Source organism: Haliotis rubra, unplaced genomic scaffold, assembly GCF_003918875.1.
Source record: "Haliotis rubra isolate DU_JTF1 unplaced genomic scaffold, ASM391887v1 Scf164, whole genome shotgun sequence".
NCBI classification, from domain to species: domain Eukaryota; kingdom Metazoa; phylum Mollusca; class Gastropoda; order Lepetellida; family Haliotidae; genus Haliotis; species Haliotis rubra.
In genome coordinates, this window is record NW_025765603.1 from 41,784 (window position 1) to 65,223 (window position 23,440).

The 23,440-nt window shown below is 40.6% G+C and overlaps 3 protein-coding genes across 3 annotated transcripts in view; all 3 read left to right on the forward strand.

Annotated features, from left to right (window-relative positions):
- The window catches only part of LOC124271855, a 28,185-nt gene extending 14,889 nt beyond the window's left edge, over nt 1-13,296 (forward strand). Inside the window, exons 5-19 of the mRNA XM_046707007.1 lie at nt 853-913; nt 1,347-1,459; nt 2,845-2,930; nt 3,976-4,034; nt 4,625-4,746; nt 5,396-5,486; nt 5,760-5,868; nt 6,422-6,596; nt 9,033-9,222; nt 9,460-9,668; nt 9,915-10,039; nt 10,625-10,830; nt 11,977-12,122; nt 12,548-12,724; nt 13,213-13,296. Coding sequence (XP_046562963.1) covers nt 853-913; nt 1,347-1,459; nt 2,845-2,930; nt 3,976-4,034; nt 4,625-4,746; nt 5,396-5,486; nt 5,760-5,868; nt 6,422-6,596; nt 9,033-9,222; nt 9,460-9,668; nt 9,915-10,039; nt 10,625-10,830; nt 11,977-12,122; nt 12,548-12,664 — 1,809 coding nt within the window. The 3' untranslated portion in view covers nt 12,665-12,724; nt 13,213-13,296. The remainder of the gene's footprint in view (nt 1-852; nt 914-1,346; nt 1,460-2,844; nt 2,931-3,975; nt 4,035-4,624; nt 4,747-5,395; nt 5,487-5,759; nt 5,869-6,421; nt 6,597-9,032; nt 9,223-9,459; nt 9,669-9,914; nt 10,040-10,624; nt 10,831-11,976; nt 12,123-12,547; nt 12,725-13,212) is intronic.
- A 748-nt stretch (nt 13,297-14,044) lies between these two features.
- On the forward strand, nt 14,045-20,719 carry LOC124271856. The gene is made up of 11 exons (XM_046707009.1): nt 14,045-14,119; nt 14,570-14,736; nt 15,409-15,575; nt 15,958-16,141; nt 16,711-16,851; nt 17,592-17,771; nt 18,069-18,216; nt 18,710-18,790; nt 19,142-19,290; nt 19,691-19,867; nt 20,610-20,719. The coding sequence occupies exons 2-11, from the start codon at nt 14,587-14,589 to the stop codon at nt 20,622-20,624; spliced, it is 1,392 nt and encodes a 463-aa protein (XP_046562965.1). The 5' UTR covers nt 14,045-14,119; nt 14,570-14,586; the 3' UTR covers nt 20,625-20,719.
- LOC124271840 overlaps nt 20,622-23,440 on the forward strand; it is a 47,419-nt gene continuing 44,600 nt past the window's right edge. Inside the window, exons 1-5 of the mRNA XM_046706991.1 lie at nt 20,622-20,831; nt 21,166-21,232; nt 21,633-21,796; nt 22,246-22,379; nt 22,588-22,726. Coding sequence (XP_046562947.1) covers nt 20,633-20,831; nt 21,166-21,232; nt 21,633-21,796; nt 22,246-22,379; nt 22,588-22,726 — 703 coding nt within the window. The 5' untranslated portion in view covers nt 20,622-20,632. The remainder of the gene's footprint in view (nt 20,832-21,165; nt 21,233-21,632; nt 21,797-22,245; nt 22,380-22,587; nt 22,727-23,440) is intronic.

The following is a 23,440-nucleotide window of genomic DNA, read 5'->3' on the forward strand; positions in this document are numbered from 1 at the left end:
AATATGTCAACCTTACAAGAAACAGGAAGGTGTATTATCTTTCCCTTAATGTAAAATACTTTAATTTCATTGGTCAATGAAGCTTTAACAAGTTTCCGTGTCACCCCTCCCAGGAGGGTGACAACAGGAAAAAATATTACCCGCTGCCACGGTAACCGCCAAGCTCTCCGCCGAGAAGCTGAAGGGCTAACAATCGTATGACGTCATAATATGACGCATGCCGTGCCCGAGTTCGAAAACCGTTCGATCAGCTGTTTTTGTGTTCACTTTATACAGATTTAGTTTACCGACTTTCACTGCTTTATTTAAGGCATTTCATACGTGGAGTGGTTTGCACACTCGACTTCAACATAATTAACCATTTTTCTAGCTGTCTTTAGCTTGTCAGAATATGTTTCACTGATTTTTAAAATCCAGTGGAGAGGCAGACGCCATTTTGTTTACATGTCATATAGTCGGTCGCGATCTTAAACATAAAATAAAATAATGTTTTGTACATTTAACATGGCGGTAAGATAAATACGTTGTATGCTTCTCCCTCGGGTAATACAGTCTGATGTACGCCTTTTTGTAGCAGTGTCATCCCTCACCTACCAGCTCGGGTGACACTTCTACAAAGAGGCGTACATCAGACCGTATTACCCTCTAGAGAAGCATACAACTTATAATGTCAGACACAGCTACAAGTGTATTATCTTTTCCCGACGGTGTAGTGTGCAGTCTATGCTATGGTTGCCGATTGACTACACTGGGTTGTTTACAGGCAGTAGATATCGTACTGATTATTATTGATTAAGGACCAACACTCATTCCTTCTCACCTGGATACAAATGTCTTTGGTTGTCTTTTCAGGATCATGTCCATGCAACTGACGACGGCTGGGGTTATCACGTGAGAGAAACTGGACATGAGGGTAAGGATCGGGGGCAGGGTCTGGGACCGGGCAGGCATTGGGTGTCAGGGTTAGTATTGACGACTTAGATTGATTGCTGGCCTGGGAGGGCTGGTTGGCTGTTGTAAGGTCGAAATGGGTTTTACCCATGTGATAGATTGGATGCCGTGGTTGTGCTTATGATCCGGGATGTGTTAATAAGAAAGAGTTGGATGCCGCAGGACGGATGTTGATTGAGGACTGGTCCGAGTCCGTGGATGTGTTGGAGGATGTGGATGGGATGGTTTTTGTGGGTGGGTTGGTTGCCGAAGATGGGCTGCTTGTCAAGGACGGGTTGCACGCAATAGTATATAACTGTTTGGCAGGAATGCAGTCTGATATATTGGTTGTCTTGAAATACGAGTCCTTTCTTAAATTGTTTACATTTTTTAAATGTATTGCAATCCTACTCCAGGTCCTCACAACGCCACCTACTCTGTGCGGCCAACTCACACAGGTCACGTGTTCACCAAGACGAGATATCCGGGTCACCACCCCGTCACGCACGCAACATCAGATTATACCAAGGTAGACCACGCACTTTCTGCTGCTGTCGATGAAGCATATCAGGAAATACTGCTCGAAATTTTAGTTAACTTTGCAAAAATCTCTTCCCTCCAATAATACATTGAAATGGCATATCATAGTGTACAATGGACATATTGCTATATCATATAATGCGTGAGAAAGATACAAAACGGAGAAAATTCGGGATCAGTTTCAAACAGATCAAGATAACGTCCCCGAAAAGAAGGGCCAGAACAGGTGTTTAGCAACCCATGCGTGTCGTACGAGGCGACTAACGGGTTCGGGTGGTCAGGCTCGCTGACGTCTTTCATGCATGTCGTCGTATTCCAACTGCGCGGGTTGATGACCATAAAGTCAATCACTTGATTATCTGGTCCAGACTGGAATATATACGGACTGCGTCATAAAGCTAGAATATTGCTGAGTGCGGCGTTACACAACAAACAGTGACTTGCATCTACAAGTACGTGATAAACCCCAACAAAACCACAATGAAATATTTTAACAGAAACCTTAAACAGTCTAACCAAGGGTTTCCATGTCTGCGTAGGGCGTGATTTGCAGTGCGTAAACAACACTTTCTACTAAAATAGTAATAGCTTTTTCCATGCACGCGTGATATGTGGTGCGTGATGCTTAGTGCGTGATCTTGCTTACGCTCAAAACGCGTCCGAATACGCATCACGTAGCTATACGGAGGCCGGAAGTAAGGATTCCCAAGGGGTCTTGCCAATGTCACGTGGTTTTCATTGCCCACACAAGTGGCAAAATTCCAAGGAATTCGGTACCCGAGATACTTCTTGAACAAGTAAAGCTATTTTATTACTATTTTATTGCTACAATTTTTAATTTTTTATCCATAATGTTTTTTTCTTCGGTTTGTGTTTTTTCACATACCAGTACAATAACCCTGCAATAACCACATCCTCTGTTATGTCTATTATTTTTCTAGCGTTCTTTGAGAAGCAAAGTGGAATTGTAGACTGCAGTTAGTACGATCTCCAGGAAAAGAAAGATTTGACGCATCACATACCCTTTACACGCGTACACATGGAATTGGACAATAGGCACTACGTATCACGCAATTTCGCAGACAATACGTAAACATGGACACCTTGTTTTAACCTTTGTCGTCTACTCAGAGAGGACCGAAGGTGTTAGACGCTGTGGCGGACTTTGTACTGTACGCGAACATTTGACATTTTAAGAGCGCCTCAACCAATGTTCTTTTTCTTACAATGAACACTTGTCAGATTAAAACTACTGCCCCATCATATAATGTTTTCATGCTAAAACATAGCAAGACGAATAACTCAAAGTATTTTGATTACCATAGGTATGCATATATACTTGACTATATGACGATATGGTGGGCGTGGTTTCAGACGCTGTATTACGACACTGCCCTTGGAACAATGCACACCATTCAAGTGGAGGAGAAGTTCCGGGTTATGCATAAGACTGCAGAAGGGTGAGGATGTTGAATATTTCGCTTGAAAACACATGTTACTGTTGATGTAACCATCTTTATTATATCACACTCAATTGCCTGGCACGGCTGACCAAGACAGTCAGCAGAGGCCCCGGTATTCGATGTGCAGAGTTGCGTCCATTTGATGTTTGTGGGGTCGGATCACGGGTCGTCACGGTGATGTTTCTGGATTTGTCAACGCCGTGACCACGCTCGTTTTTAAATTTCTGATCATCATTCTTAATGAAATGACCACCATCATACTCAAACATGTAAATTTACTGGACTATGTGTAACGTTGCTCTCAAAGTATTTTACCCTCATTTCAGATTAATTTGAGATATTGACACAGCTCGTTGACCCTAATGTGATTAGAGTTAGTGAGTTTTAGTTTTACGCCGATGTTAGCAATGTTCCAGCACTATTACGGCTGTGGGCACCAGAAATGGGCTTCACACATTGTATCCATGTGGGGAATCGAACCCGGGTCTTCGAATATATTAACCGCCAGGCTACCCCACATAATGTGATCATAATGATATCTCCGGGTAAGTGATCACCATGCCCCTCTTAATGAGAATACAAATGAGTGGCACCACAGACAAAAGGTGAGGTGAGGTAAAATTGGGCTTAACGTCGTGCTGGAGAATATTTCGCTCATATGACGACGTGCATGCGTGTGTGTGTGTATGTGCGGCTGCTTGTACTAGCCCAGACTGAAGCTGGTTTTATAGTGCTAGCCCACTGAGATACCATGCCGCAGTGAAGCATGAATACCCCACTCAGACACATTATACTGACTCCGAGCCGACCTTGTTGTACCCATTAATGCCGAGCGCCAGGCAGGGACCAACAAGTACCATATTTTAACGTCTTTTGGTATGACGTGGTCGGGTATTGAACCCGCGACCTTCCGCTCTCCGTGCAGACGCTCTAACCACTACACCACGGAGGCGGTCACAGGCAAAAGGATTGAACTGGCTAGATATGCAACATACACACCTAGAACTGTCTATATCTATGTTACTTTTCTGCCACTCACTAGATATGACCCGTATGAAAACAGTCGTCCAGTCAAGGCGGTCAACAACTTCACAGAAATGGGTGAGCGGTTATATGCAGTTATGACAGACCCTTACGGTTATCAACGGTGGTAAATATTTTACAGATGCTTCTGCGAATTTGTACATTATTTGCTGGATGATGTTATCTTCAAAAGAGCTTATGTGGATCTGACTTAAGACAGATATACATTTATACCAAGACTAACAAGTCCCCAATCAAATTCAATTTACTAGAACGATTTATGTTTATTATTAAATGAGCACGTTCAATGAATCCATACGTGGATCCTGATAAAATCATACACATGATTAACCGGATTCAACCCCAAAATATGGAAATTAATTGACTTACTATACGCACGCACGCACGCACGCACGCACGCACACACGCACGCACGCACGCACGCACGCACGCACGCACGCACACACACACACACACACACACGTTTTCCAAAATGCTGTACGCCCACTTTTTTCTATAAAACTGTAACCTCGCTAGGACTTGAATACACAATGTCTTGGATCTACCGCGTTTGGAACTGTTTACTTACATGAAACCTGTGTCAGTGCTGTGAAGAAGAGTACATGAAAACTGTAATATATGACAGTCTACATGATTGCTGTCTCCAGAATTACCCGAGATGTCAGCGCAAGGTTCAGGAAAGCTGGTGTTCCTCAGAAAACACAAGGTTGACAGTATTCCCAGCAGACCAAAGACAAACATCAACAGGGCGTCCATACATATCAAAGAGGTAACCGTTTCTATATCTTTTACATTCAAAATACAGAGTGAATCCCCATCTGTCGCGTTAACTCGATTTCTGTTGTGAAAATTTGTATTCATACGTTAGCGATGGCACTCCTGTTCAGATGCGTCAGAAACAGTAGATCTTTTCAGTCACCTTCATATCGATCGGATACAACAAACACTTGTTGCAACATTTTCAAACCTTCCTCCTTGAAAACCTTCTTCAAATTGTATTATTAATATCGATGGGCTTGTTGATGTGATCTTGTTTAAGAAAACTAAAAATGAATCAGAAAGCATTTAAAAAGAGAAAGATAATATACAGAGAATCTGCTCAGTAAAGTCTAAAGACACCTAAGTTTGCATCATACATGGAATGCTAAAAGCTAGGAATCGTTAATATTTTGTAGCACACAATTTAAACAATGTAAATCCCCTTGCATATTAACGAACCATAGCTTTTCGTCCAATTAATCTCACGCTAACGCTTATGTCAGTCGGTGACAGAAAGGAAACCAATAAAATAATAAAATGCAGAAAATGTGCAAAACGTATGTGCACATTTGATAGGAAAATGTCTTAAATAATGAATTGAGAATAAACGTAGACGTACGGGACCTCAGAACCCTCATCTAGTACATCGTTTGTCCCAGGTGAAGCGCAAGAAGACAGCAGTCAATGTGAAGGAGTACCTGCAGTATGTGAAGGGGAACCTCACATGCATGCGAAACGAGCCAGATAAAGGTACTACTATGTGTAGATATGGTCTAGGGTCTTAATGTCCCGTAAATAAATACAAGTTTCTAAATCACATATTAGGTCCATTTGTAAACACAAGTCTCAAAAACCACACATTTGATTCGGTTGTAAATAGTGGATTCTAAAGACTGTAGGTTATCAATATGTAAATACCACCTTTGAAAATCAAATAGTTTACCGGAGTGTGAATACAAGCTTCTTAAGCACACAGTAAGGAGAGAATCTGGAATATTAAAATGTTTACTGTCTTTTTTTCAGGTTCGAAGAAGTTGGACAAATGCTTCACTGAACTTGTTGCCGTTCTCCGGGACTTACCTGACAAACAGTTGGCTATCCTTGCCAGACAGTACCTGACCGACAGGCCGAGGTGAATAAACCCTTGAAGTACTTACTAGACACAAATTGAAACAGTTGAAGGCACTTGTCTTATATAAATCAATATTTTATGCAATAAATGTTTTTGCATAAGAATATGTATTTATACATCTGCACATTATACAGAAGTAGTAAACTATGTTTGTATTTCATGACTTCATGACAATGGAGGAAATAAAGTATATATATATGATGAAGGAGTAAGGATATGCCCCGAAACGTTCTGTTCCTCATAATAAAGAAGTTGACATTCATGAAAGACTCTCTTCCTCATTTGTATAACTTCTAAATGCCTACCAAAGATCATCTTAAGCTGAATGGTATTAACTGCCAGGTATCTGATTGTTCCTCGTGTGTATAATGAATATCTTATAGCATACCAGTTGCTCACTTTAGCTCAGATCATCGTTATCCTAGTTTACCTAGTTTTATCTAGTTTACCTGTTTGTACTTAACGTGACGCATAAACATGTCCACTGGTAGATGCATTTTAAATCATCATGGTTCCAACGACACCTGCAATCCTCCATTACATCTATTTACAGACTGACTAAGACCTTCAAGGACCAGAACCACATGTTTGATGCTATCGCTGGTCTGACCACAGACCTGTCTCAGCAGCTCCTGCTGGACCTTGTCCTTAACAGATCCAGACCCGACTCCTCCCTGGTGATGAGACTCATGCTCCACATCGTCTCCTTTGATGAACCACCAATAGACGTAAGTGTAGACACTTGTTGTATAACAGTTACAAGCTTATGTTGTACATCGTCTCTCTTGATGGACCACCGATAGACGTAAGTGTAGACATGTGTGGTATAACAGTTACAAGCTTATGTTGTACATCGTCTCTCTTGATGGACCACATATAGATGTAAATATAGATATGTGTGGTATAACAGTTACAAGCTTATGTTGTACATCGTCTCTCTTGATGGACCACCAAAAGATGTAAATATAGATATGTGTGGTATAACAGCTACAAGCTTATGTTGTACATCGTCTCTCTTGATGGACCACCGATATAAGTAAATATAGATATGTGTGGTATAACAGTTACAAACTTATGTTGTACATCGTCTCCATTGATGGGCCACCGATAGATGTAAGTGTAGATATGTGGTATATCAGTTACAAGCTCACGTTCCACATCGTCTCCATTGATGGACCACCGATAGATGTAAGTGTAAATATGTGGTATATCAGTTACAAGCTCACGTTCCACATCGTCTCCATTGATGGGCCACCGATAGATGTAAGTGTAAATGTGTGGTATGGCAGTGGTATAATAGTTACAAGCTCACATTCCACATCGTCTCCATTGATGGACCACCGATAGATGTAAGTGTGGATATGTATGGTATAACAGTTACAACCTCATGTTCCACATCGTCTCCATTGATAGACCACTGATAGATATAAGTGTAGATATGTGTGGTATACCAGTTACAAGCTCATGTTCCACATCGTCTCCATTGATAGACCACTGATAGATATAAGTGTAGATATGTGTGGTATACCAGTTACAAGCTCATGTTCCACATCGTCTCCATTGATAGACCACTGATAGATGTAAATGTAGATATGTGTGGTATAACAGTTACAACCTCATGTTCCACATCGTCTCCATTGATAGACCACTGATAGATATAAGTGTAGATATGTGTGGTATACCAGTTACAAGCTCATGTTCCACATCGTCTCCATTGACAGACCACTGATAGATGTAAATGTAGATATGTGTGGTATAACAGTTACAACCTCATGTTCCACATCGTCTCCATTGATAGACCACTGATAGATATAAGTGTAGATATGTGTGGTATAACAGTTACAAGCTCATGTTCCACATCGTCTCCATTGATAGACCACTGATAGATATAAGTGTAGATATGTGTGGTATACCAGTTACAAGCTCATGTTCCACATCGTCTCCATTGATAGACCACTGATAGATGTAAATGTAGATATGTGTGGTATAACAGTTACAAGCTCATGTTCCACATCGTCTCCATTGATAGACCACTGATAGATATAAGTGTAGATATGTGTGGTATACCAGTTACAAGCTCATGTTCCACATCGTCTCCATTGATAGACCACTGATAGATGTAAATGTAGATATGTGTGGTATAACAGTTACAACCTCATGTTCCACATCGTCTCCATTGATAGACCACTGATAGATATAAGTGTAGAGATGTGTGGTATACCAGTTACAAGCTCATGTTCCACATCGTCTCCATTGATAGACCACTGATAGATGTAAATGTAGATATGTGTGGTATAACAATTACAAGCTCATGTTCCACATCGTCTCCATTGATAGACCACTGATAGATATAAGTGTAGATATGTGTGGTATACCAGTTACAAGCTCATGTTCCACATCGTCTCCATTGATAGACCACTGATAGATGTAAATGTAGATATGTGTGGTATAACAATTACAAGCTCATGTTCCACATCGTCTCCATTGATAGACCACTGATAGATATAAGTGTAGATATGTGTGGTATACCAGTTACAAGCTCATGTTCCACATCGTCTCCATTGATAGACCACTGATAGATGTAAATGTAGATATGTTTGGTATAACAGTTACAACCTCATGTTCCACATCGTCTCCATTGATAGACCACTGATAGATATAAGTGTAGATATGTGTGGTATACCAGTTACAAGCTCATGTTCCACATCGTCTCCATTGATAGACCACTGATAGATGTAAATGTAGATATGTGTGGTATAACAGTTACAACCTCATGTTCCACATCGTCTCCATTGATAGACCACTGATAGATGTTAATGTAGATATGTGTGGTATAGCAGTTACAACCTCATGTTCCACATCGTCTCCATTGATGGACCGCCGATAGATGTAAATGTAGATATGTGTGGTATAACAGTTACAAGCTCATGTTCCACATCGTCTCCATTGATAGACCGCCGATAGATGTAAGTGTAGACATGTGTGGTATAACAGTTACAAGCTCCACAACACTGGTTATTTGCTGCAAGAATACTGATTCAACCACGACTAGCAGCAGTGGTAATTCCCGAGGTGTAAGCGACGGGAGGAGGCCCAGGGAGTACTGCAATGGTTCGGATTGAATGTAGATCCCGGATTATTTGTATGTTTTGCTTTTTGCACAGGGTATCATCACAAAACTGAAGAGCCTGTGTTTTGAGCGCGAGAAGGCCCCTGTGACTCTACAAGAACACAAAACATATCACAGGATTGTGCTGGCGTTGGGAGCGGTTGCTAGGCGACTATTGGACGCTGGGAGGAAGGAGGAGGCGGTTGATATTGTCATGAAGTTTGAGGGATGGCTTGGATTACATGGTGAGAATAACTATTTGACTTAGAAAACATCAACAACCACAAACATAATTTAGTATTTTCACCAAACTTTGTTAATTCGGTTAATGCTCACTGAATTTTCACTTCACACATCTGGCGTTCACAGGTTTGTCTGTGACTGCTATATTCTTACAGATCGAATGACATTCACATTCCCTAACTTACTTTCATCCCGATCTTGAGCCTGTTGTGGATTAATTATCTGCTCACCTTTTCCAGATCCCTGGCTTTACCGCACGAAACGATCTACTATGACAGAAATTGAAGTCCTTAATGACGACCGCTGGAGAGTTATTTTACTGGGATCTCTGGGTAATGCTGGTCTCGACCAATCATTTGAGATGATTGTGTCACATGTCAACACAACCAACTCTCAGTGGGTGAAGCGGGCTGGGATACACGCCATGAGGAAGTACCATCATGAAGGGGTATGCACACAATTAACTTTATAACTAACCAAAAAGGAAATTCAGTACAGCTTCGTTCATTCAGATAGGCAACAGCTGAACAAATATGAAGTACTACACTCTTAAATGTAAACAAAAACATTGTAAAACTGTAATTGTTACCAAATGGTATTTGGTAGAGGCACCAAGGAATGCTTCACATCAGTAGAAAATATTCGAGTAGAGGTACCAGGGAACGATGTATTAATGACACATCCCTTGATCCAGGCAGCACATCTGATGTTGAAGACAGCCCTGTACGATGACGACGAGAAGGTGCGATATGAAGCCCTCCTACAATACCAGGCTCACCCAAAAGCAGCAAAAATAGCCCCCATGTACAGAGAAGAAGGGTGAATATTGAATACTTTCAACAATTCATTCATAAGCTATTTTAATGGTATATTTTGTGGCTTCCAAAAATATTACTTCTTCCAACCCCCCAATTTACTACCGAAAGGTAAGACAATTCAGATTTTTTTTTTACTTTTGTACATCATAGATGAATTGTCCATAGCCCATTACTTCAGTGAGACTCTGGGGTTGATGTATGGTTAAAACGGTGTCTCACCTCCTCATCAGTCCAGTACGAATTGACGATGAATCACAATAGGGTGGCTGGATGCATAACGTCCGAAGAGTTTTGTTATTATTCAGTCACTGATTTCTGTATACCCCTGGCTTCCCCATTAAGCGGGTAGTTGTCAAAGGTGTCACCTAGAAGAGGCATCTTACTGTAAAGAGAAGCATCCCCAAGCAGCATGAGAATGCAATTATCATGAATTCTGGGGCTTGGTCTGTTACCAGCACCATATCTGTGTCCAGCGGTTAAGCCTTCGACATTGCATTTTGTTTCCGATTGAGCTGAGATGACCTGATTGTACCCTTCAGACAAACTGTGAAATCGATGCTAAACCTAATCATCTGATATATTACAGTCACATGAATGGATCCATTTTTCACGTGGATCCTCGCTATGTTGGCAAACGGGACATTGAAGTACACCATCGACGTAAAAGGGACATCGGTAAGATCGAGTTCAGACTGGCCTCACCGTACGTAGACTGGAAGAAGATGATTGGAACCACAACAGTTGGAGCTTCCTTTGGACTCCTCATGAACAACGCTTTAGACTTCAAGATAGGTATGCTCGTGTCAGTGACATACAGTTGCACACCATTGTGTCGAAGGTGAAGCGACCTCTGTAAATACTTACAGTTATCCGAATAAATAAAAGAAAAAAAGATTTAACGTCGAGATAACTATAAGTTCGACACATCAAACTTCGACACGGTGTTTTATGTATACCGACATTCCATATCCACAGTGTTTAAGATATCATAGATTATCATAATATACTCTTATTTCAGATTCCATTGTAAATGTCATTGTTTATTTTAACTGTAATGTCAGACTAGCATTCAAAAATATTTGACGAATACCCTAACTTGAAAATAATGATGCAGCAATCCAAGCCATTAACAAAACAACCCAACACACTCAATAATAATATCTGCGTTTAACAGAATTATTGGAGTTATTTGACATGCAACTTTGATGTTATCTGTCCGTCGACACAAGGACGATTTTGATATTTCATGTTCCTCTCAACCCCTCGATCCGTGAAAATCTGGGGTGAAACTGGCCTTCAACAATCTATGCTTAGGTAAGAGGCCTGCAATACGTCCAATTTTACTCCAGCGTCACCGACAGGTACGTCTTGCCTGGTGCAGACAGCATCTAGAAGACAACAATGTGATAGTGTTTTGTTCACTGACGAGCAGAGATTTCATCTGGACAGCGCGGATGGCAGGGCAAGGGTGTACAGACATTCACGCTTCGGCAAGGTAATGCCCGTCCACATGTTGTGACAGATTTCCTGAGTGAGCAGAACATCCATGGCCAGCTCCGGACCTGTCCCCTATCGAGCACGCTTACGATGAAATGGAGCGACGTTTACGTCAAGAACAGATTGCCCATTGACGTTAGGTGAACTGGAACAAGCGTTGGTTTAGTCATGGAACAACATTCCCGAGGCTTTCTTCAGTCGCTTAGTGTCGTCTGTGCTTCCTCGTTGACAAGCCTTTGGACATCACATCTCATCAAGGGCATGTCACGATGCCTAGTTTAAAATCATACAGATTTCGATATTATCCTGGCAACAGTTAAACAGTGATTAAGGAAAACACCACAAATCATGTTATATCTTTTTTTCATTAAACATGGCATAACATCATCTAATGCACAGTTACTGTATTCCAATAGTATATATTGTCACTGCATGTTACAGCACCTTTGAGCGGACACATGAGAGTGAACGTCTACGATGAAGCCTATGCCCGCATCCACCTTGGTTTCATGGGCAAGAATCTGGAATTCTTTCTGGCGAGGATCTGCTTCAAGGGAGGAGCTTCTTACAACCTGAACATGCTGCAGGTAACCTAACAAAGCAGCCCGTTGAACCACTTCTGTTGTGCCCAGTCTGCTCAGCTAAACCGTTGTAGCAAATGACTCTTGTCTATGACAGTTGTGTGTCTACCCTTTGTGAACGTGTGACGCGACTTTGCGCTAAGACCTACCTGTAATGTTTCCAAAGTCTTACGTTCTGTTGGACAGGGAATATATGTCTACACTCGGCTGTGTTAACGTTAGGAAGCCTGATGCCTTCCAGTGTAACAGGAAGACAATTCATATTCAAATGCCAACAAGATGAATAATACCACATCAGATTTATCAGCATTTCCAAATGAGAATGTGTCAAGCAGCCATCATAAGAATATTATAAAGTAACATTTTACATTTAATTACGTACAATGCAAATTGATTAAATTTTCGGTTGGCACCGTTTGTTCCTGTTCCAGGAGTATGGCGTGGACAACCTCCAGAAACTGGTTGAACTCTACGACGCTGTCAAGGGTGATGCTGCTGGTGGTATAGGGAGAGGTCTGGATCTCTTCAAGAGAATCATCGATGGGTAGTTCTCGCTTACTGACATGATAGAAGATTTCAAAAAGGCGCTGGAGGAGCTTCCAGATAAGGTGTGTTCATTGAGCAATTTATACTACAATCAAGAGTTTTCCTTTGTGATGTAGAGGTCAGATAAACTCGGCATCATGAGCAGATCACCTATTTGGAAATATTTTTGACCAGCCCTATACAATGTCCACATGTCCATAAACTTTAACATGAAATAGGTCTCGTTCATGTTCTGATGTATGTAAATGGGCGGTGGTGTAGCCTTGTGGTTAAAGACCTGTGTTTGGTTGTACACTGTGTGCAGCCCATTACTGGCGTTATGTCGAAGGGTTATGACCTGTTTAATTATATCTTTTTATTTCCTTACTTGTGTAACATTTCGTAAAGACCAACGACAAGGAAGTCCACACACGAACCAATAACACGCGGATATTTAATGAAATCGAACTCATGTGGGGAATCGAACCCGGCGTGACGAGCGAACGCTTTACCCACTAGGCTACCACACTACCCTCCTTTAGGACAATAAGCACATCATCGTATGATACAGGTTGTGAGTGTTGGAAAGAAGGCATCAGATGCTATGGCAGTCCTTGGTCAGCTGGACGAGAAACAGTTGCCTCCCTTTGCTAAACCTGCCAGGGACCTTGTGTTGAAAATCACAAACCTTTACAAGGAAGTCAAGTCATCGGTCCTCAGCTTTTACAATGTAGGTATTACCATAATAATTTTGTCTTCTTCAATATCTTGTGCTTCTCATAATAATTTTTTTTGAGTTCCTTTCTGTCAATATTGATGTAGTGTCATAATGTAACTGAGACCACCGTTTCAATCTTTTCTGTGAGTTGGGTAGGCTGGCTATAAGTCGGCAGCTACTATTGGAGCATCTTTACATGGATAAAATCTATATTCAAATTGCACCTCAAACTACCTGGTCTGTTGAGCTAAGTAACCGGAAGGGGTTTCAATGTAGGAAGGTACGATTTGGTTTTTGAATTCCCTGGTGTTTTAGTAAGTGAAATAGTAATCTTCCATTTAATGCTATTATTTATTCATAAACAAGAAGAACGTTTACTAAAGAGAAATGAATATTATTGTGCTGTCCATTTCAGCAACTGATGGAGACAGTGACGATTATAATACCCAGGGCAGGGAAGATGATCTATAAGGCTATTAAGGCTATCATTGATAGCTTCAGGGCGTTCAACAAAGACCCCAAACAGGCCATTTCTACTGTCGCTGGCAACGTTATCACGTGAGTAACTCTCACGGAACACCTGGTACCACTGATTATCTTCGTCAAAGGGTAGCTTTAAATATCGTTTCATGATTCAAATAATCTTTAAGTCTATTAATTTGGACTAATGTTTGTTGTTTTTCAGCATAGGCCTAGAAGTAAAGAATCTGGTTCACGTCATTTACAAGACCAAAACTGCAATATATACAACCCTCGGTAAGTCTTTCTATTATAAACGTCAACTACGCTTGACTTACATTTACCACAGTAATATGCCGATGGAAGGGAAGCTTAACCTTTGTCCAGATGTCTATTAACTGGAAAGAGTCATTTTTTTTAACTACTCAGTAACGTTTGACATGTGATATTCCTTTTTGTTGTTGTTGTTGAGTTGTTTTTCGCCGCCCTAAGCAATAGTCCAGCAAGATCACGGCCAGGGACATCAAAAATGGGCTAAGCACATTGTACCCATGTAGGAAATCAAACCCGGGTCTTCAGGATATTCCTTGTTAATTGTGTGTAGCAGTATTACTGTGATGACTATGCTGGCTTCGAGGTTTCACCATATCTGGAAACATTTATTTCCTCTCGTTGGGCCTTCCAGTGGCATACGGATAACTATTGGTGTTATAGATTACATTCTCACTATTTTTGTCTCATGTGTCAACAGAAAATCCTCCTGACTGGATGGACCTAGGTTCGAAGGTGCTTGAGATAGTGGAGGCAGGGGCTAAAGCAAAGACGGCGCTGCTGGAAGGTGGGGAGAAATGGATCAAGGCGGTTGTAAAGGGGAGGAAAGACCCTGTAGCGGAGTTTTCCAAGGGGAAGAGTAACATGGTGAGTAATTCAATACGGAGTATGTCTTGAAGGCACTTGAGCTGGAATTTACCTCATGAATGACCACATCGGATTTATTGTACTGTGGACTGGACCCATCTGTTCACACATTCAAGCAATGACGCATCTGTCTCTTGAGACTCCAGTGAAAGATAGGTCCCCATTATAACATACTGGTGGCCAGATCTGAATAAAGAAGACGCTGTTTTCAAACTCTAGGACATGCTAATTGAATATCATAGTGCCACGATGGCCCGGGTCGTTTCTCATGTTTTTGGTACGGGTACGTCTTCCCCATTGAACAATAGCTAGAATAAAACGTCACTCACCAGTTGCTAATAGACCAGGATGGCTAAACACCAAATATCTGTGTATATATTTTGCGGAAAACTGCCCATATCTGAATAAAATAATTCAAATGTTAGAATTAAAGCACGGCTGTATGAAGGAAACTGAAAAAAATGTTTTTTTATCACTCAGCTTTGTGTTGTTTGATATATGTGGAATGTTCCTATTTAATCCAGCGAAGGTGAATATTTCAGTAGCCTTTGCATCCAGGAGTAGAACATGGGCTTTATATCCGAATGCCTTGAATAGGAGAAGTTAACTTTTACGATTACACAGTTTGTTCTCTGTTTATACAAATTGTAACATACTGATCAAATTTTATAGACTGCGATAAGACAGGAAGTGGTGACAATGCTGAAGGACATTGTTGATGATGTTCTGACTCCTCTTGAACCTCTAAAAAAACTGGGAAGAAAGTTCGTGGACACTTTCAAGAAGGTGTTTGATATCGCCAAATCCGTGAAGCGAGCTTACGACGCTCTGAAGGAAGGGTAAAGTTTGTTTGTTGTTTAACGCTGCACTGAACAATATGCTAACTATTAACCATTGATAATATGTAATATCGTTAATCTTAACAACGTTCTACTACTAATCATCTAGCGTTATGTTTTAGTTTTTTTATTTAACGAAGGGTCGTGGTAAACATTGAAATAAACCAACATGGGGTTGAACCAACATGGCGGGTAGCACTTGTATGTTTAGAGGGCGTGTTCTTGATTACAAGTTTTTATATTTCGTTTTTTCCATCTGGAATCCTCATTCAAAGTGACTTCATATATGGGGAAAGTGATTTGAGAGAACACAGACATTGGGAGTAGTTTGTACATCTCCTCATACAACCTGAAGAATGTATGGTGTTCATATTGGCTTCAGATACCGAGCGGCCCGCTCTCTTATCGACCGTATTTTCGGACCCAAATGTCACAAGGACTTTCCCCGAACCCTCCGACTCGCTGGGGGTGGATGCAATGGACAGGGCAGCTACCCCTCTGAACTGAAGAATCGAGATGAATACGAGCATGAAGGAATAGATGTGACAATATCTCCTGGCAAAGAGGTGCCTAACGTCCACATGTGTAGTCGTGTTAAGATATAACGTGTGCAGTGTTCGGTACACATGTGTCACTGTGTAATACAGTCACAGTGTAATGCGTGCTCCCCTTGAAAACCTGTTCATATTGTGGTCCAGAGTTTCGTCTGTTATTACACATGTAAAATCTTTTTAGTAATTCTCACTGTTCTCGTTAAAGTACTAAATGGCTGAGGCCAGAATCATTTCAAACTTTCCTCCTAAATTGAGCTTCAAAGCGGTGTCTAACCAGCTCCTCGCACTCGCTGGCTTGTTCGTAGTGTGTACATGTGCCCTTCCTCTCCGTCCCCGGGGTCAAAAGTTGCCCAGGGGCCTTAGCGTCGCCGTCCTTCGTCGTACCAGAAAACGCTGATCGTGGCTTGAAACCAAAATGAGTCCAAGCGGTATATGACAATCTATTCAGGTATGTGTAATGTTTTAACACAAAACACGGTAGTCAGGGCGTTATTATTTTTAATTAAAATATTTTTTACAATGGCGTGCACCCCTCACTCGTGGTATATCCGTATGCAAAGCAACAGACCTTAATTCTGCAGATTGTGGCTCCGTTTGATGGAAACATCATGCTGTCCGACAAATCTCATGAGATCATCATCATCCCGAATGCAGGATCTCTTAAGGACACGGAGGTCATCATAACGAACATCAACCCCGACAGCTCCTTAGTGGACAATCCAGTAAGTTGTATACTGATCGTGTAGACATTATTATGCTCCTAAGACGAAAGACATATCCATGAACACCATGTGGAATTACAGTGAACGTTGGCATGTTGTAGCATGCAGGTTAATTCATAGACACCAAGCCAATGGGCATTTTCACAACACGTTCTGTCTATCGTAAGAGACAACGAAATTAATTAGGGGACTCCATGAATTATTTTCTGCGTGCCATACTGTGAAGCGTCCTTAAGAAGTACGACCTTTCTGCCATCAATCACTTTTAGTAAATTCCCACCCTATCTTATGTGAAGTTTCTATATAAAAGTAATGTTCAAATCGTCTTCTCAAGATTATGCATTCTCTTATTGAAGAAATCGAAAGTGGCATATACTCTATGATGGATGTTGAGTGTTTATGCATCAGTATATGATTCAGATGAATAATCCGCAACATTTGTTGTTGTACATCATCTTTCACATATTGAGGGGCGTCAAGAACACTTTGTTGTGTGAACTTTTTTGAGAGGCATTTAGAAGTTGGAGCAGTAAGGAAGGAAGACAATATGCTTTACAAACACTTTGAACTTGCAATGTGCCACCCAATCCTTATTCTGTTCATCTCTGGTTTGATAATTGTCTTAGAACCTACACCGAAACGACGCTCTCGTTGTAATAAAGAAGTTGTTCATCCATCTGTTGCTATCCTTCCTTTTCGAAAGCTATGATTAGATAGGTATTTTTGTTCCATTGTTCCAGGTGAGTGCTGGACAGAAGATAGGCGTGGCGGCCAACTCTCCGTGTGGGGGTAACGAACACATTCATTTCTCCCTGAGACGGACGGGCGGCTATGTGGATCCTACACACTACCTGGAAGCCAGGGTACCGAAGATTCCTGAGTGGGTGCAAGAGTGTGACGACTACAGGGTGGTGTTTAAGGTAGATAATGTTTCGCTTTCTGTGTTGGCATAGGGATAGACAGATAAGCATGGACGTGTATCTGCCGAGAATATATTTAGTTATTTATCTGAAATGTACATTGTGATCATGAAGTTCCAAATACAAGACGTATGAAGTAGAATCAGTGCGATTTGCATCACACACGTACTTGTATGGACACATACCGTGACGAATCTGGTCAACATATTTGTTTTGACAAATTATTTGTCATGTTGCGACGCACACGTTTACCAAAGACACTAAGGCACGACACTTGATTTCCAATTTCTTGTTCAGGATGATGCTATAGCCGAAGACTGCATCATCTGTCTGGACGGTAAAGACAAGAATGATACCAGTCCAGAGAGAAAAGGAGAGGATGTTGGAAAGCCAGAGGACCTTGATTCCTCAAAAGATCCTTCCTCTGTTGCCGACGCAGAAAATAGTAGGTTGTTTCTGTTCTGAGCTTTTAACTACCACCCGTTTTTCGATTATATGGGATAAATAGTTACCTGTGTATTGTTTGGGGGAATATCGATGATTGATTCTCCGAGTTTTTGTGAAAAAGGTGTAAAACTATTATAATGAACCAGTACTTGTTTGAATGAGTAAGGGATTTTATCGATGAAACATTCAAGTTTAATCATAGTCTGAGATGCATTATACAAATGCAAGATATATAATGTCATCACAAACAATATCGATATATTGGTTGTGTAAGATGAAACTCTCTCTCCATGGCGATATCGCAGCAATGGCTTTGTTGACACGCAGACAAAATCATTGATAAAACATGGTTTCATGATTCATTTTTCAGTCACACTTATTTAAGGACAGACCACCACGGCTACGTAACTTGTATAGGAGAAGACTCTCGGTTGTGTTTCCTTGCAACATACTAGTCCAGCAGCGTTTTACCTGTACATATATCGTTTCAGAAAAGCCCGATTCTATGTTCCAAAGGATGCAGTCTCGAAAACCACAGATAAAAGAAAAGGCGAAGAAAACAAAAGATGGTGGTGAGCAGATTATGATAATCGAGGTGGAAAATATTTTAGTTTCTCACAATGCAGACAAAAAACGTGCAACCTGACTTGAAAATGTCTATACACAGTGTACAGTAACGTATCGACAGATGCTACTGACACCTTACTTGTATCCCACAGATACACATATTATGTATTTGCCTTTGTGTATGCTGTAAAATGGCTTAAGTGCAATGAAATGCATGTAAACTGTAATGGCAATGATAGGAATTGGCTGATGAACTTCATGATAAGTATTTTTAAGCCAGCCAGCAAGAAGATGCATTGACTCACTGCTATATACCACCTACATTCTAACTTTACCTTACCAAATTTCATTTTTAGCTCTGGCAACCCTTTTTGAGAAAGCTGGTGCCTTTTTGAAGAAATTCTCCATCCGTAACCTGAAAATGGGGACTATCTTGGATCTTCTTGAGATTCTCGGCCTTGACGAGAGTCAAGGGAAGGTGGCAGAGGTCATAAGAACAATCAAGGTACAATTTTGTATTGTTGGGCTTATGGGAAACATTGTAAAATGAATATTCTTCACAGTCGTTCTCACAAGCAAGATGGTCAAACCTAGCGCCAGTGGTACACAGCTTGTGTTTTAAACGATTATAAATAACATTGTTATAAACAAATATGTTTGACAAATTTGCTTTGTACATTACTGTGTACCTATCTTGCAGTTGTATACTTTCGTTGCTGCCATTTGTTTTGGTTGCACGAAGTATTGTGTCATATCACAGCGTCGAACTACTGAACTATGACTGTTTGATCTTGACCATGACCTATATCAATTTCATGAAACAGTTATGAATGATTTCTTAATATTCTGTTATAGTCCACTATAATACCATGAATCATGTATGTTCCCGTTTCTCTGTGCTGCAGGAGATGATTAGCAACAAGCCGTGCTTCAACCCTTACCAGATGACGGATGACCAGCTGAGGACGGAGCTGACCGAGAGGGGGATGAGGGCAGAGGGGACTCGGGAACAAATGATCAACTCCCTCACCACGCCATCAAACAGTCAGTTCACACAGTATCAAACAGTCTTTAGCTTAATGGTATAATCTCCGTAGATATGTGCGATAAGAAGCGAAGCGATAAGACTGTCCATGGTCCGTCTCCTTAAAGTCATTCCTACTGTTTGGTGGTACATTATAATGTTTACAGTGGACTGTGTTGTTGACAGATATTTCTCTTGATCATGGTTTGTTTTGTCGCTTTTAAGTTATTTGCCAAGTTTATGCAGCCTGTACAACTAATATAGTTTGAGTGTTGGACACTCTATGGTCGTTCAAAGGCCGTCTTAATAGAGCTATTTTAGCGACACAACAGGCTTTACTACGTTTCTCTGTCTACTAAAATTCATTGACACGATATTCATAAACTTCATGTGTCACAGTATGCCTCATGATTATGGAGCAACACTTTGCTGGAGCATTCCTTCTTTATCTATTAACATTTGGTTGCTCCAGTCTACTTATGTCCGTATATTGATATAAGTGTTCGGGCTCTCTGGGACCTCCGGACAGACTAGGTCTTTGTACTTATTTATGTACAATGAGACAAAAAGTAGAATATATGTGTGAACTGGCTGATTAAGTGTAATCCTTCACCGGCCGCGTGGATCGTTGTTCATGCTGTCAAACACTTAATTGCTTGTTCTGGAGTTGCTTCAGTACAGGCTTCGTGATGGAGTTGAAATAATGGAACACGGCTTAAAACAACATTTATTCACTGAGCGTAAGTTTACAACATAGGGAAATGTAACTTTTGTAAATGAATGTAATGATTATTTTGCAGCCTGTCCGCTCATGAAAATCTCGATGCCCAACAACATCTACTGCACATTTGACGACAAATGTCTTGGACTGGAATGCTGTGTACATTTCAACCTCTTCATGTTCAGAAAGACATATAAGATGTTTGCGAGGTTTGACCCATGTGACTTGAAATTTTCTGTCGGTGCTGGGAAGTTCAACACGTCCATTGGAATCAAAGGTGATCTGAAGGATATATATGCAGGTAGGTGCCATTCCTTAAATGGAGTATTCACAGTCTCAAGGAAACCTGAAAAATGGAACTTATTTTGGTAGTCATTTACATTGTTTTACATAAAATTACAAGTGTTTCTGAAAAAAAATATATTGAAGAATATTAACAGATTTCTGTGCTTTGAAATTTATGCATGTACGGTTGATATGAAAGATGACCATGCTTATCCTTACAGAAAGATACCAAGCATTATATACATATACATTGTTGTACATGCGCATGAAGTTTTGAAGGATATAAACATAATTCCAGTTTGGAAATGATAGTTTTTTATTCTTCATTGAAAGCCGGTTTTATTTTACAGGTTTGGAAAAGACTATTCTGACTAATGTGAAACTGGACATACTGGGAGGAATAGAGCTACTCATCAGGTATAAACACAATTCACATCTTGTGAGTAACTAAGACCGTCCGAGAACTTGATATAACACTATCACGAAGTAGATTATTTACTAATAACTCAACACATAAATGTTATCAAACGTTATTTTAAAATGTTTGGATGACGGAATTTATATGAGCGGCCACTGGAAGAAAATACATCCCTTAACAGCTTGGATTCGTTGACATTTGGTTCGAATCCAAGATCTATGTCAGCATCCCCTCCTTCTAAATGAACAAACGAACATCTGTTTAAGCTTTCAGTTTAAGCTTTCCGGGCAATTTGCCATCTGATTACTCTTGTTATTGGAGAGAGAGGATTTATGAACATGTCAGTGTAGCTGTAGACATGATGTCCAGATCTCACATCCTTCAGTGTTGTTTCTTCAGGGTGAAGTTGGAGAAAGATGTCACCGCTGCTCTCATCACAGTGGCCGCCGGCTTCTGTTCCCAGGACGACCACGACAACTGCGTCGCATTCTTCAACATCCTGGACGAGTTTCCAACACCGCTACCAATATGTCACCCAGATGGCTCAATAACCTGGCCAGACGGTAAACATTATAAAAATATATCACCTCGGAGAAACTGTGTCAAATATCTCAATTAACCAACTCATGTATGAACTACTCCAGTTATGGAGCACATATTTCAGATAAGTTATGAAATATATTATCCAGTGTTATGACATACAAGCGATGTATTTCATTTACTATTGGATGCAAGGTCACCGACAGCCTTACCGATGTTATCACCAGTCCGTTGATTTAGGGTAACATTGACGTTAACCTCTGTAAGTTTAATAGACGTTTAGTTTCAGTGCAAGGCTCTAACGCAGCGGATACAAACAAACACTACTGTTCATAATTTACGTCACCTAGTCCGGGACGAGTCGCGGTCTGTAACAGTGTGAGGCTATGTAGACTGTATTAAGTGAAAATTGTATCGTTTGCTGATCTACTCAGATGCCAGTATAACTAATAGCAGCTTCTTCTATTACCAGTTGACTACAGGAGTTTGTTAGATAAGGAATCAATCAGGAGACGAATTCGGGAAAGTGCGAAAACGTTTGCAAAGGATACCATAAAGAAAGGCATAGAAGAACTACTTGGTGTAATCCCGTGTATATCACCCGATGTAAGTATGGCTCAGTTCTATCCCCGTCACAGTGTATTTGTCACGTTAAATATATTCTCTGTGTTCTTATTATATAGCAACTTCTATGTACGATGTGGGCAGGATGGAAACTCTACTTCTTTCTAACAGTGGTACCCGGGCATAAATGCCCAAAAGAGTTGTTCCATACGGCAGACAAATTAGTAAATAACAATGGATGCATTTCCAGGCTCCAGGCAAGACGGATCCCTGTCCCAGACCCGAGGCCCTGACTCGGGATATCCTCAAACAGAAGCTACAACAGCGAGGACTGCAGATCACAGGCACGAGAGACGAACTGGAACAGAGGCTTACGGTTGGACACAGAAGTAAGTGGTTCACTGGAATATGGCGTTTTTGTTATTCGGTGCAAATGGTCTTGCTCTGTGTACCCAATGAACTCCCTTCATGGAATATCACACACACAAACTTGCATACTGTGGATACAGTAGTCAAGAAGCTTGTGGCCAAAACTTATGTAATGCGAAATGTTTTGCGTTCAAGAATTACCGTATATTTTGCTGCCATTGTTTACAGGCCTCATGCCTAAATGCTTTCATTTTTAGTCAAATTTTGTGAATGGTGGGTGCTACCTGCTGGGCAGGACAAGCTTCCCGTTTTCGCGATCACCTTGTGCCATAACTGATTTTCAATGATCCATTCATATATATTTCACATCTAGTTTAAACAAAGTGTATTTGTTTCTGAGAATAGTTAATGCTGGTTATTCTTTTGCACTGACGTCCAATATTTACCTTTTGGAATGGTATATTTTTTATTGTAGATCTCTGATGGGTTGGATTTGACAAAAACTATACATTATTACTCATTTTCTTTATCCACGATTATGAAGTTATAAATACGATGTAATTATGACAACTAGACTTCAATTTCGTCCAAACTGAGGGATATGAAATATGAATATTCACACTATTTAACCGTTACCTGTTCGTAATGAAACCATATTGAACAAAACGATAATAAAATAGTATTCATATGACATCAATCAGGAACATAAATAACATTTCTAAGGATCGTGTTGT

Bases quoted from the DNA above. Each gene is read 5' to 3' on its own strand.
- LOC124271856 (XM_046707009.1), top strand. From the start codon at position 14,587: ATGGACCTAGGTTCGAAGGTGCTTGAGATAGTGGAGGCAGGGGCTAAA. The intron at 17,772-18,068 runs GTAGATAATGTT...TTTCTTGTTCAG, and splicing joins ACTACAGGGTGGTGTTTAAG to GATGATGCTATAGCCGAAGA. The intron at 19,291-19,690 runs GTACAATTTTGT...TCTGTGCTGCAG, and splicing joins AGGTCATAAGAACAATCAAG to GAGATGATTAGCAACAAGCC.